At 26.3% G+C, this 15,963-nt stretch overlaps 2 protein-coding genes across 2 annotated transcripts; both read right to left on the reverse strand.

Moving 5' to 3' along the window:
* Positions 1 to 5,709: 5,709 nt before the first annotated feature.
* LOC128962728 (N-lysine methyltransferase SMYD2-B-like) lies at positions 5,710 to 7,567 on the reverse strand. The gene is made up of 3 exons (XM_054309130.1): positions 7,074 to 7,567; positions 6,792 to 7,025; positions 5,710 to 6,095 (listed from the first exon to the last, which is right to left on the reverse strand). The coding sequence occupies exons 1-3, from the start codon at positions 7,561 to 7,563 to the stop codon at positions 5,710 to 5,712; spliced, it is 1,110 nt and encodes a 369-aa protein (XP_054165105.1). The 5' UTR covers positions 7,564 to 7,567.
* Positions 7,568 to 8,866: 1,299 nt separating this feature from the next.
* On the reverse strand, positions 8,867 to 9,736 carry LOC128962729 (histone-lysine N-methyltransferase SMYD3-like). The gene has a single exon (XM_054309131.1). The coding sequence runs from the start codon at positions 9,734 to 9,736 to the stop codon at positions 8,867 to 8,869; it is 870 nt and encodes a 289-aa protein (XP_054165106.1).
* Between the last annotated feature and the right edge of the window lie 6,227 nt (positions 9,737 to 15,963).

Consider the following 15,963-nt stretch of genomic DNA (forward strand, 5'->3'; position numbering starts at 1 on the left):
CGGCGGTAATAAATCGTTTAGCTATAAGCAAATGATTGGTACCAATAGATTGGAAAAAGACATTGAAGTCACACGAGTGCTTCAAAATGGATGAACCAATGAATATACTGCTACCACACGGTTGATCCGGTTGGTCATCAAAACGATTTTCAAATGAATTGATTACATATTTTCCATATAAATCAACCAAATCATCGATAGATAGTTCCACACCACAGGAGATGATCCTAAAGTATAGATCAACAATATTAACCAATCGACGGCTGTCTTTGAAAATGTCTTCGCGATGTGACACCAAATCATTGAAACATCGCTGTTGTCCGCCAATAGTGTCGTACTTTTTGCTAAAAGTTTTTGGATCAGATTTGCTTATAAGATATAATCTGAGTAATGTTGGACACAAATTGTTTTCATCTAATAGCTTCTGGTAGTGGCTCTTAAATATCTGGCACTCATACCGATGTCCGGCCCTCCAGTCGTTGCGCTGACAGTTTCGGTCGCAATAATACATGTGTCCACAAACCGCGCATTTCTTCAAACCACTACTTTTGGCTAAACAGTTGTCACATACCTGTCCTTTAAATTTATCATTAATTTTGTGGATAAATGGTTGGCATTTAAACACCACTTCAAATGGTTTGTAGTCTTTCTGTGCTTTAATCATATTTTCAAATATTGTCTAATATTAATCGTAAAAAATAATGATATAAAGTGTAATAATATCATAGACTTAAAAAAGATTTTTAACTACAATTTAGTAAATACTTTAATGTGTTATTAAAATATCATTCCGTTTGCTAACCAATTACCACCACTGACTGTACTATTGTTAGGACTGATATTGTCTGTAATGATGAGGAAAGGGATGAATTTATTTGAATAGACATCTAAATCGGCCGATCAATCAATCAAAATAGCAAATAAAGTCTCTATTATTAATATTAAACAATCTTATTATTTAAACTACTATTAATTTTGCAAATATTGTTATTTTGTTTGTTTGTCGGCAAAGTTTACTTTGATGTTAATCTATGCTTAAACTTATTTTTTATTAATAATAACAATAGTTTGCTATTAAATTTGTATTAGAAATAAGTTATTACACTATCGTTAGTAACCTTATTGAAGGCTCACACTTTGTCAGAAATTTTTATAAAAATTTTAAATATAATTAAATAGTAATATTAAAAATAGAATTTTTTAAACACTAATTCACTAAAATAGTTTATAATTAATGATTTTTTATTAATTATTATTTTTTTTACAAACAGTATAAAGCAAATAACATATAATTTTAAAATTATATAAAAACAATATTAATAACTCACTATAGATTAGATCCAATAATTTATTACAAATTATATTTATTTATTTTTTGGTTACATATTATAAATTTTTATTATTTTATGTTAGTAAAATTATAATTATAATTTGCAAAAAAAATATTTTAAATTTATACATAAATAATTACCAAAAAATTAATTACCGTAATTGTTTCATAAAATAATCTGTTAAATAGTTAAATATTTTAATTAAAATATTTGTAATAAAAAATTCTCATATTTATTAGAAAACATCAGAAAACAATACAAAAATTTTTATTAAAAAATTAAATCTAATTTTTATGACAAATTAATCGATATTTTTGAATATAAATGTAAATGTATCGATATAAATGAAATTAATTGTTATCACATCTACGACAGTGACAATCAAAATAGTATTGAGTTTTCAATTGCAATCTTCTGGTATGAGTTGGCATCAATAAGCAGACATTATTAAGATAACTGACAGCCAACTCATCGCCGGCTTTAATATATTGTTCAGATATTATCAACAGTTTGTTACCAACAGATTGGAAAACCACATTAGGACTACACGAATGGTTCAAAACGGACGCACCGATGAACAAACCGGTACCACACGGTTGGTCCGGTGGATGGATATTATCGCCAAAACAAGTTTCAAATGAATTGATAATATATTTTCCTTAGAAATCAATTAAATCAATGGCAGGTATTTCCACATCACATGAGCTGATCATACAGTATAGACCTCCAATGTTAGCGCACCGACGTTTGTCTCGGTAAACGTTTTCGTAATGTGACATCAAATCGGCGAAACTTCGTTGCTGTCCGCCAACAGTGTCGTACTTTTTGTTAACTACTTGTGGATCAGCTTTGATCTTGAGATATAATCGCAGCAATGGTATGGCATAATTATTTATATCCAGCAGATTCTGGTAGTGGCTCTTAAATATCTGGCACTCATAACGATGTCCGGACCGCCAATCATTGCGCTGACAGTTTCGGTCGCAATAATACATGTGTTTACACACCGAACAACTCTTCAAGCCATCACTTTTTGTCAAACAGTGGTCACATACCTGTCCTTTATATTTATCGTTAATATTGTGTACAAACGGTGGACACTCTAACACCACTTCGTTAGGCTTGTAGTCCTTCTGTGCTTTAATCATATTATCAATACTGTATGATATGATAAATACAAATTATAAAGTTTAAAAATTTGATTATTTATCGACTAAAATAACATAATTTATTTATTTTTAATTAAAACTTTAGAAAAATAGACTAATTTTTAAAATTAAATACTTACCAAATTTAGTCACTATAGATATCTAAATCGATAGATAAAACAAAATAGTGCATACAATATATATGTAATACAATATATAATTATTAAATTTCATTTACATATTGTAATTATGAATACTGAGAGTTACTGGTGGCTAACTTATGTGAGTTAACTTACAATAATAAATGACATATCAATATAACTGTATTAAACTATTTGGTGCCACAAATACTAAATAAAGTCTAGAAATATTGTTATTTTTGTCGGCAAAGTTTTTCTTTGATGTTAACATACTTTTAGTGTTTTTAGAAAATACTGTAATTAGTTATTGCTGTTTAGGTTTGGTAACTGTTAATTGACTTATTGATAGATCCTATAATTTAATTAACCATATAATTAGTAGTGAAATTAGAAATAATTTACTTTATTATTAGATAATTAATAATTTTTATTAAATAACATAAAGCAAAAAAATATTTATCATATATATATATATATATAACTTTAATATAAATTAATACACAATATTTAGAATTATTTAAATAAAACTCATAATTTACATAAAATTAAATTCAATAGTAGTTGCATAACATTATAAATTCTACAAAATTTCAATAATAATATTTTTTAAAAATCATTTCAATTTATACATAAATATTATTTAAAACTTATATTAGTTAATTGTTTTATAAAATAATCGGCTAAATCAACATCAATGTCATTATCATCATAAATGTCAGTATCAATACCAGCAATACATCGACGACAGTGACAATCAAAATAGTAGTGACATTTCAATAGTAATCTTCTGCAATCAATTGGCAACTTATGATTGATATAACTGACAGCTAACTCATCGCCGGCAGTAATAAATCGTTTGGATATTAGCACCAGTTTAGTACCAAATGAATGAAAAGAGACATTAGGAGCGCACGAGTGGTTCAAAATGGACGCACCGATGTATATACCGCTACCAAATGGTTGAACCGATTGATGTATAATATCGATATAAGAAGTTGTAAATGAATTGATAACATATTTGCCATATAAATCAATTAACTCATTGACAGATAATTGCAAACCACATAAGTTACTGATCCGATTGTGTAGTTCTTGAATCTTTGAAACTCGACGACTGTCGCGGACAATGTCTTCGCGATGTGTCATCAAATCGGCAAAACATCGCTGATGTCCTCCAGTAGTGTTGTACTTTTTGTAAACAATTTGTGGATCAGTTTTTGTGATAAAATACAATCTGATCAATGTTGGGGCCAATTCCTTTACACCGACCAGTTTCTGGTAGTGACTCTTAAATATCTGGCACTCATATCGATGTCCGGCCCGCCAGTCGTTGCGCTGACAGTTTCGGTCGCAATAATACATGTGATTACATACCGAACAACTTTTCAAATCATCACTTTTGATCAAACAGTGGTCACATACCTGTCCTTTAAATTCTTTGTGAATATTGTGTACAAATGGTTGTTGATATTCAAACACCACTTCAAACGGTTTGTAGTTTTTCTGTGCTTTAATCATATTTTCAAATACTATCTAATAGTTTTTTAAATATATATATATATATATATATATAAAGAATATAATTATAAAATTATTAAAAATTATAATTTCTTATTTAATTAAAATATTTTTTTAGTTCAAACTTTTAAATAATAGTTTTATTTAATAGTAAATATATTATTTCTGATAAATTTCAGTTATATTATTTAGTTTTTATTAATTTATTATAATAATTAATTTCCTCGACAGTCATAATATAATGTTTATAATATTTTAATTTTGTTTTGTTTATAATAACTATTTAGTGATAATATATAAATATAAACCAGTTGATAATGCTAACTTTGTCTAACTTACATTACTTTATGCTAATTATATTTCATAAATTTATGACTAAATTTGGCAATCGCTACAAAAATATAATATAAATAATTTTATAAATAAATTTATCTTATTTTTTGTTTATATATTACTTAAGTATGCTTTTATTATACAATTTTTTTGAATTCAATTTACATATTATTGTTGTAAATATTTATATATTTGTTTTTCTGTAGTCATAGACTTTTATTAAGTTTATTAATGGGACTTTTTTTTATAAAAATAAAAATATTTAAAAAAAATAATAATTTGTTAATAAATTATTAAACTACTTAATACTATTTAATAAATTGATTATTGAAATCAAATTAAATAATATAATTGAAAAAGTTTTTATTAATTTTTTTTAGTTACATTTATTTTAATAATTTAATCTAATAAATTTCGATATCATCATTTAACTGAGTATTATAATTTTTGTTTAGATTTTAGTTATACAGTTTATTAATTAGTCAAATATTTTTTTTGAAAAATTTAATTTGATTTTAACATATCTAAAATGTTTATTAAATAATAACAATCAGTTGATATTTGTTTTGATATATATTTACTGTAATCTGATTGATGTCCTCTCTGTTAGAAATTGAAATTTTTATAACAATAATTTACAACATAAATCAATAATTAATGATTTATTTGTATGAAAACTTATAGACAAATATTTAATTAAAAAAATGATTAATCACTAAAAATTAATTAAATTAAAATTATATATATTATAATTTAAACTTAAATTATTTCATGACATGTTTCATAAAATATTATAATAAATATAATCAACAATATCATCATCACTGTCATCATTGCTATCACATCGACGACAGTGACAATCAAAATAGTAATCACTTTTCAATAGCAATCTTCTCGTATCAATTGGCAACTTATGATCGATATATCCAACAGTTAGCTCTTCGCCGGCAGTAATATATCGTTCAGATATTATTGTATGTTTGTTACCAATTGATTGGAAACAGACATTGGGTGCACACGAGTGGTTCAAAACGGACGCACCAATGAATAAACCGCTACCAAATGGTTGATCCGGTTGGTCGTCAAAACAATTTTCAAATGAATTAATAACATATTTTCCATACAAATCGACCAAATAATTCATAGATAATTGCACACCACATGAGATGATCCTAAAGTATAGATCAACAATATTATCCATTCGACGTCTGTCTTTGAAAATGTCTTCGCGATGTGACATCAAATCATTGAAACATCGCTGTTGTCCGCCAATAGTGTCGTACCTTTTGTTGTACCAGTTTTTGGATCAGATTTGCTTATAAGATATAATCTGAGTATTGTTGGACACAAATTGTTTTCATCGAATAGCTTCTGGGAGTGATTCTTGAATATCTGGCACTCATACCGATGTCCGGCCCGCCAGTCGTTGCGCTGACAGTTTCGGTTGCAGTAATACATGTGTCCACAGTTCGCGCATTTCTTCAAACCATCACTTTTGACCAAACAGTGGTCACATATCTGTCCTTTATATTGATTGTAAATAATGTGTACAAACGGTGGACACTCTAACACCACTTCATTAGGTTTGTAGTCTTTTTGTGCTTTAATCATATTTTCAATACTATCTAATAATTTATACGTTTTTATTATGTTTTAAAATTAGATTAATAGACATTCATTTTTGTTTAACTTATTAATTAAATCTAATAAATTTCCACATCATCATTTAACTACATATTATAATTTATATTTTTTATTTATAAATATTTATGATAATAACTTAGTTATTTTTTTGTATTGTTAAAGGAATGTAAATATAAAAAATAATTTCAACTGTTATCACATATTTTTGTGATATTATTTTATAATTATTATTAGTTTTTGATAAAAAAAATTTTACTAATTTAATTATTTATAATATGATTATTTTTATTTTGTTAACATAAATAGATATAAATTTATTATTGATTTTATTCTTAAATTTAAAATTATATTATAATATTACATTTTATTTACAAAACTTTATTATAATTAATAATAAAATTGAAAATAAATATTTAAGATTATAATATTAAAAATGAATGATTTTTATTATGATTAAAAAATATCATAAATCAACATTGACAATTCAATACAAATTAGATCAAAATTTATACAAAATTTAATAACAGTTTAATAACATTTTAAATATTGTATGTATAAAAACATATAAATATATATTAATTCAATTTAAATAAATATCATGTTATAATATTACATTAAACTATTTAATTGTTTAATTAAATGATATGTTAAATTAACATTAATGTCATCCCTATCACTGTCATCAACAATGCCATCAACACATCTACGACAGTGACAATCAAAAAAGTAATTAACTTTCAATAACTTTCTTCGCCTATCAGTTGTCCACAAAAGGTTAGCATAATTGATGGTCAACTCATCGCCGGCGGTAACGTTTTGGTTGGCTATAATTTGTAGTCTATTGCCTGTACACGAGTGGTCCAAAACCGACGCGCCGATGAATATACCGCCGCCGCATAATTGCTGAAATACTGGACCAGTACTGAAATTTACACCAAATGAATTGATAGTGTATTTACCAAACAAATTGACCAAATCATCGACAGTTAGTTCCACACCACAAGAACTGATCCTTTTGTGGATATCTAGTATGAGATTCACTTTACGTTTGTTTTGCAGTATCTCTTCGCGATGTGTCATCAAATCGGCAAAACATCTCTGCTTTCCGTCAACAGTGTCGTACATTTTGTAGACAATTTGTGGATCAGCTTTAATAATCAGATACAACCTGAGCAATAGTGAGGCCAAATCGTATTCATCGACCAGTTTCTGGTAGTGATTCTTGAATATCTGGCACTCATACCGATGTCCGGTCCGCCAGTCTTTACGCTGACAGTTTCGGTCGCAATAATACATGTGTTTACATACCGAACATCTCTTCAAACCATCACTTTTGGTTAAACAGTTGTCACATACCTGTCCTTTATATTGATAATCAATTTTGTGGACAAATAGTTGGCATTCAAACACCACTTCAAACGGTTTGTAGTCTTTCTGTGCTTTAATCATATTTTCAAATATTGTCTAATAATCTAAAAATTATAAAAAAATATATAATTATAAAAAGCTAAATAATATATAATACTTAAAAAATATAACCAAAAATAACTAATAATACTTAAAATGTATTTTAATTTACAACTTTAGAAATTATTAAAAATATTAATTTGTTTGATAACCAATTAACACACCACTGACTGTACTATTGTTATAACTGGTTTTGTTTGTATTTGAATAGATATCTAAATCATCGAATCAATCAAAATAAAAAAACACAATATTTAAATATTTTCAGTCAATATTATTTACAAATTTATAGCTATTATAACAAAAAATTGTGCTGTATATGTAACTGTGTATTCAGTATATTGTTTGCAAAATAAAATTATAAATACAGTAATTTAAGTTTTGTTTTTAATATACTAAAAAATACTATATTTGTAATATTAATATCATATTGAATACAATCTATAATATTTCAAATATTAAAATTATATTTATTGGTAAAACAAAATAAAAAATAAATAGATATAATTTGCAAAAAAATATTCTCTAGTTTCAATAATATATAATGCATAAAAAATATTTCAATTTATACATAAATATTATTTAAAAATTGTAATGAATGGCATATTTTCCCCATTCATTCAATTATTAATTTACAGTAATATTCCTATAATTTAGTATTAAGTTTTATAGCATTGACTATACAGTCATTTATAGTAACATTTATTATTAGTGATTAATACTAATCTATATGTATAGTCAATACTTATGTTATATGTCCTTCAAAAGGCCTATAAAAGCCTATACCTAAGCCTTTTAGAGGGGAGTTGTGTTTTACCACCCGTTGAGTGAAGTCGATACCCAAGCACTGGTTGCGATCATCACACTATATAGTGTATACTAGTTTGATATGATCGGCAACAGTGACCACTTTCCCCGACATTAATAATTAATAACACATTTTATAAACCATTTTAAATACATTTTTATTACATTTTAACTATACTTTAATTTAACAATATTTGTAACCAGTTTTGTATAAATAGTTTAATAAACATTATTTTGTTTACTATTGAATGGTGTGTTATTAGCCGTAAGGCCAAGTGTTTCCCGAAGTCTATCCAAAGTCTTGTATCAATCCTACGATCTCTACTGAAGTCTACGCTTATACAGATCATCTACAGGTGCTATCCTGGCCCCGGTACCCGAAGTTACCGTTAGTTGGGGTTAAATAGTTGTCACACCGAGTGATAAGCGTATATAAACCGATCACAACATCGGTGGGCTATCTAACCAAAGATACCAATCACTTCAAAATTGAATCAGTTAATTGTTTCATAAAATAATTTGCTAAATTTTTGTCATCATTATCATGACTGTCATTAACGCCATCAATACATCTACGACAGTGACAATCAAAATAGTAATAATTTTTTAATAGCATACTTCTGGTATCAATTGGCAAATTATGATCGATATAACTAACAGTTAGCTCTTCACCGGAAGTAATAAATCGTTTTGATATTATCATCAGTTTATTGCCAATTGAATGGAAAGAGACATTGGGTGCACACGAGTGGTTCAAAACGGACGCACCAATGAATAAACCGCTACCAAATGTTTGATCCGATAGATGGATAAAATCAGTAAAACAAGTTGAAAATGAATTGATAACATATTTGCCATAGAAATCAATTAAATCATTGATAGATATTTGTAGACCACATAAGCTGGTGATTATATGATGTAATTCTTGAATCTTATTAAATCGACTAAAGTCTTGGACAATGTTTTCCTGATGTGACATCAAATCGTTGAAACATCGCTGTTGTCCGCCAACAGTGTTGTATTTTTTGAATACAATTTGTGGATCAGCTTTACTTATGAAATACAATCGCAACAATGTTGTGGCCAAATCCTTTACATCGACCAGTTTCTGGTAGTGATTCTTGAATATCTGGCACTCATACCGATGTCCGGCCCGCCAATCGTTTCGCTGACAGTTTCGGTCGCAATAATACATGTGTCCACAAACCGCGCATTTCTTCAAACCACTACTTTTGGCCAAACAGTTGTCACATACCTGTCCTTTGAACTTATTATAAACATTGTGGACAAATAGTGGACACTCTAAGACTACTTCCAACGGCTTATAGTTTTTCTGTGCTTTAATCATATTTTCAATACTATTTAATAATTGAAAAAATAAAATAATATATTATTTAAACAAAACATTTTTGGGAAAATAGTCTATTATTTAATTAGAAAATAAAAATTACTTTATGTTAATTAATTTAATTTAATAAATCTCCACGTCATCATTTAACTGCTTATTATAATATTTTATTTTGTTTTTAGTTATAAATTATAACTTATAATATCAATTGATTTATTTTATATGGTATCATTTATTTTAGTTTTTATCTTAGTTATTTATTTTTGTTATTAATGTAATGTAAACATTGAAAAAAATACCTAAACTGTTATCTTTCTTTTATTTCATAATAATATATTGATATGAATAGTATTAGTTTTAAATAAAAATTTAAAAAATTGTTAATTTACTTATTTATAAACTAAATTAAATTTATATTAATTTTCGGACTGTTTTATTGTGTTTTATTAAGTGTTTTATTAATAATAATAATTAGGTTTAATATATTTGTCATATTTTATATTATAACATAAATTTTGAAATTTTTATAAGTTTACTATAATATAATTATAAATGAAATTAAAAAATATTTTTTTTCTAAATTATAATTTATTAATTTTATTAAACGCTAGAAAGCATATTCAGGTACAAAAAAAATAATTTACTTAAAATTAAATTCAATACTAATTGAATATTCTTGATAACACATACTATAAATTAATATTCTTTTGTATAAAAAAAAATCAATAATAATAATAACGAATTCAATTTATTTAATAATATTAATTAAAAATTGAATTATTTAATTGTTTCATAAAATAATCCGTAAATTCATCATTGATTTCATTATCGACATCATTGTCATCATGAATGCCATCAATACAACTACGACAGTGACAATCAAAATAATAATAAGTTTTTAATATCAATTTTCTGTTAACAGTTGATACCATACGACTGACATAACTAACAGTTAACTCATCGCCGGCTGTAATAAATTGTTTAGTAATTATCGATAATTTGTTGTCAACAGATTGGATAAAGACATTGGGTGTACACGAGTGGTTCAAAACGGACGCACCAATGAATAAACCGCTACCACATGTTTGCTCCGTTTGGTCGATAATATTAAGATAAGATGTTTCATATGAATTGATAGTATATTTTCCATACAAATCTATTAAATCATTGACAGATAATTGCAAACCACATGAGCTGATCCTATAGTGTTGAACCCGAATGTTATTAAATCGATGTCTGTCGCGGACAATGTCATCGCGATGTGACATCAAATCATCAAAACATCGTTTCTGTCCGTTAACAGTGTCGTACATTTTGTTAACAATTTGTGGATCAGCTTTGATAATCAGATACATGCGCAACAATGGTGTGGCCAAATTGTTTTCATCGATCAGTTTCTGGTAGTGATTCTTGAATATCTGGCACTCATACCGATGTCCGGCCCGCCAGTCGTTGCGCTGACAGTTTCGATGGCAATAATACATGTGTTTACATTCCGAGCATTTTTTCAGACCATCACTTTTGGTCAAACAGTGGTCACATACCTGTCCTTTATATTGATTGTAAATAATGTGTACAAACGGTGGACACTCTAACACCACTTCATTAGGTTTGTAGTCTTTTTGTGCTTTAATCATATTTTCAATATTATCTAATAATCTAAAAAATTTATACGTTTTTATTATGTTTTAAAATTAGATTAATAGACATTCATTTTTGTTTAACTTATTAATTTAATCTAATAAATTTCCACATCATCATTTAACTGCATATTATAATTTATATTTTTTTTATTTATAAATATTTATGATAATAACTTAGTTATTTTTTTGTATTGTTAAAGGAATGTAAATATGAAAAAAATTATTTCAACTGTTATCACTTATTTTTTAAGATATTATTTTATGAATTATTATAAGTATTATTTTTTGATAAATATTTTTTTTATGAATTTAATTATTTATAATATGATTATTTTTATTTTGTTAAAATAAATAGATATAAATTTATTATTGATTTTATTCTTAAATTTTAAATCTAATAACGCTTATGTGTCTTTAATTTTTTTTATAAAAATAAATTATCAAATGATATAATATAGGCTAATATGGTTTTGTTATGTTTGTCATATTTATCATAGCATCGGTCAACTACTACTGTAATGACCAGTCGTATAGATTGTTATTCAATTATAATTCAAAACATTTATAATTAAGTCTAAAATTTAGTTTAATTAGATTACATTAGATAAATATATTGTACTGTATTTTCTAATTAATTATTTACGATTTTTATTTAGATAAGTTATAGAATATTTGTCTTAAATTATTTCATATTAATTTTTAAAAAATCTTATACTAAAAACATTTTGTTTTATTATTTTTAATATATTTATTATATTTTATTTACAAAACTTTATTATAATTAATAATAAAATTTAAAATAAATATTTAACACTATAATATTAAATTATTAATGATTTTTGTATTATGATTAAGTGAATATTTGAATATTAACATTAATGATTAAAAATTAGTATAAATCAAAACGATAATTTAAAAATTATTTATTTATTTTTTTTTTAAAACATTGACAATTCAATACAAATTAAGATCAAAATTTAATACAAAATTCAATAACAGTTTAATAGCATTTTAAATATTGTTTTTTAAAATAAAAAACATAAATATATATTACGGTAATTCAATTTAAATAAATATCATGTGATAATATTACATTAAACTAAATTAATTGTTTAATTAAATGATATGTTAAATCAACATTTATGTCATCCCTATCACTGTCATCAACAATGCCATCAACACATCTACGACAGTGACAATCAAAAAAGTAATTAACTTTCAATATCTCTCTTCGCCTATCAGTTGTCCACAAAGGGTTAGCATAATTGAAGGTCAACTCATCGCCGGCGGTAATATTTTGGTTGGCTATAATTTGTAGTCTATTGCCCGCACACTGGCCGAAGACATTGGCCACACACGAGTGATCCAAAACCGATGCGCCGATGAATATACCGCCGCCGCATAATTGGCGAAATACTGGACCAGTACTGAAATTTACACCAAATGAATTGATAGTGTATTTACCAAACAAATTGACCAAATCATCGACAGGTAGTTCCACACCACAAGAACTGATTCTTTTGTGGATATCTAGTATGAGATGAACTTTAAGTTTGTTTTCCAGTATCTCTTCGCGATGTGTCATTAAATCGGCAAAACATCGCTGCTTTCCGTCAACAGTGTCGTACATTTTGTAAACAATTTGTGGATCAGCTTTAATAATGAGATACAATCTGAGCAATAGTGTGGCCAAATCGTCTTCATCGACCAGTTTCTGGTAGTGATTCTTGAATATCTGGCACTCATACCGATGTCCGGCCCGCCAGTCGTTGCGCTGACAGTTTCGGTTGCAGTAATACATGTGTCCACAGACCGAACATTTTTTCAACCAATCATTTTTGGTCAAACAGTGGTCACATATCTGTCCTTTATATTTATCGCTAATATTGTGGACAAATGGTGGACATTTGAACACCACTTCTAACTGATTGTAATCTTTCAGAGCTTTAATTATATTATCAATTAAATCTAATAAACCTTAAAATTAGTTAATATTACAATTAACACAAAGACATAAATTAAAATTTTAGTAAAACTTTTATTAATTTATATAAGTTTGATAACCAAAGTTTAATTTGAATATTTAGTCTATTTTTATATAACTGTTTTATAACTTATAAATTATAACCCATTACCCAATGATTTTACTATTGATAGTCTAGTCTCTGTACGGCTTATAAAACGGATGTTTATCTATTAACTAGAGGTTTGAATCGGCAGATCAATCAAAAATTTTAAAATATACTTTAAAGTTATGTCGCTATTAACCTAAAAAAATTAATATCATAATTTATGATTCATAAGTTATGATTAGAGTTAGGTATCTTCGGGAATTCCCGAAACATTATTATTTATTAAATCGTCGGGAATTTAATATTTATAGAAATATGGCAACATTTTAAATCAAATAAACGTCTATTATTTTTCCTGATTTCCCCGATTTTTGGTGTTTTTTGAGAAAATTCCGAAAAAGACCGAAAAACAGTATTTAAGTGTGTTTTTCCCGATATTCGCTAGATATTGATAGTCATATACATATTGAATACGATATTAGCGGCACATCTAATAAAATATTAACTCAATATCAATGAATGGATATGTATAAGAAAAACACACTTTAAATAATATTTTGCTATAAAAATTGTAGTTTTGTATGTATTGTAAACATATAAATTTATACTGTAATACTGTACTTAATTAATGTATATTTTACAATGGGTAAAACAAAGTGTTGTTTATAAACTAAAACTAAATGCATTTTTATAATTTATTTAAAAACTGAAAATAAATTATTTTTAACAAATATAACCGATTTTATGACATATAAACTATTTATTATTAGTACTATAAGAAAAAAACAAAATTTAATTTCCCGATTTTGTCATTTTTTACTCCCGATTTCCCGACCGATTTTGGTTATTTAAACTCACGAAGATGCATAACTCTAGTTATGATTCATAAGATTGATATACAATAATTATATATAAATAGGTTAATTAATTTTAATATAATACAAATTATAATTATTTGAATTTTTTTTAATGATTAATAGGAAAAATCTAATACATAATATATTTATATATTAAAATCGGTTGAAATTAAATTACTTAATTTATTACAAATATATTTTAGATTAAAATTTTTGTAATCATTACTATTATTATTATTGGCATCACATTTACAACAATGACAATCAAAATAGTAACCACTTTTCAATAGCATTCTTCTGGTTAGAGTTGGCAGCAAAGGATTTACATAAAAAGTGGTCAATTCGTCGCCGACAGCAATGGTATGATTGGCTTTCATCTGCAAATTGTTACCAATAGTGTCGACATAGATACTGTAGTCACACGAGTGGTCCAAAGCCGACGCACCAATGAATAATCCGGAGCCACATTTATAGCGCGATTGGCGGACATCCTTATAGTTGTTGGACATCATCTCAAATGAATTGATTTTATATTTACCAAAAAAATCGACCAAATCATCGATAGGTAGTTCCACACCACAGGAACTGATCTTTTTGTGTATGTCTTGTATAACACTTACTTTAAACCAATCTCGCGATATTTCTTCGCGATGTGACATCAAATCAGCAAAACATCGCTGCTGTCCCCCAAAAGTATTGTACTTTTTGTATACAATTTGTGGATCAGCTTTGATGATGAGATACAATCGCAACATTAGTATAGCCAACTGTTGTTCATCAATTAGCTTCTGGTAGTGACTCTTAAATATCTGGCACTCATACCGATGTCCGGCCCTCCAGTCGTTGCGCTGACAGTTTCGGTCGCAATAATACATGTGTTCACAATCCGAACATTTCTTTAAATTATGATTTATGGCCAAACAGTGGTCACAAATCCGATCTTTAAATCGGTCATAAATATAGTGAACAAATGGTTTGCATTCAATAACCACATCATCCGGTTTGTAGTTTTTCTCTGCTTTAATCATTAGTTTCTAATACTGTATGATATAATGTAATAACAATATATATTTTAAAAATGCTAATTATTAGATAATGCTTAAAAATATACTTAAAAATAATATATATATATTTTTAAAAAATACTGTAATTATATTACAATTAATAATTACTTTAAAGGAAATTTGATTTTTTTAAAAAAAAAGTTGGTTAGTTTTTTTTGCATGAATTTCATAACCAATTAATCACTGATTGCACTATTCTATGATATACTTAAAAAAAAAGTTTAAATAAACAAATCAATTATAATAAGATGTCATTAATATAGATAATTGTCGCTATTATTCACACATTAAATATTCCTATTTGTTTGTTAAACTTTTTTTTTGGATAATGACTGACAAAAAATACTATTAATTGCAATTAAATGACAAATAAGGAAAATAAGGATTTTATTTTATTTTTTTATAAACTTAATTATTAATAATTTTAAAAAATGTGATAATAAATTGTATTTATTATATAATATTATCAACTGTTAAATAAACAGATAAACCAGTCATATACTACTTACTATACAACAAAAAATATGGTCAAATACTATCATACATTTGGTATAGTATTTCTATGAATATTTAAAAATTAATAATCAATAA

Source organism: Oppia nitens, unplaced genomic scaffold (genome assembly GCF_028296485.1).
Source record: "Oppia nitens isolate AA-2021 unplaced genomic scaffold, nextdenovo-longstitch-racon4-pilon3 scaffold6_pilon_pilon_pilon, whole genome shotgun sequence".
Classification (NCBI taxonomy): domain Eukaryota; kingdom Metazoa; phylum Arthropoda; class Arachnida; order Sarcoptiformes; family Oppiidae; genus Oppia; species Oppia nitens.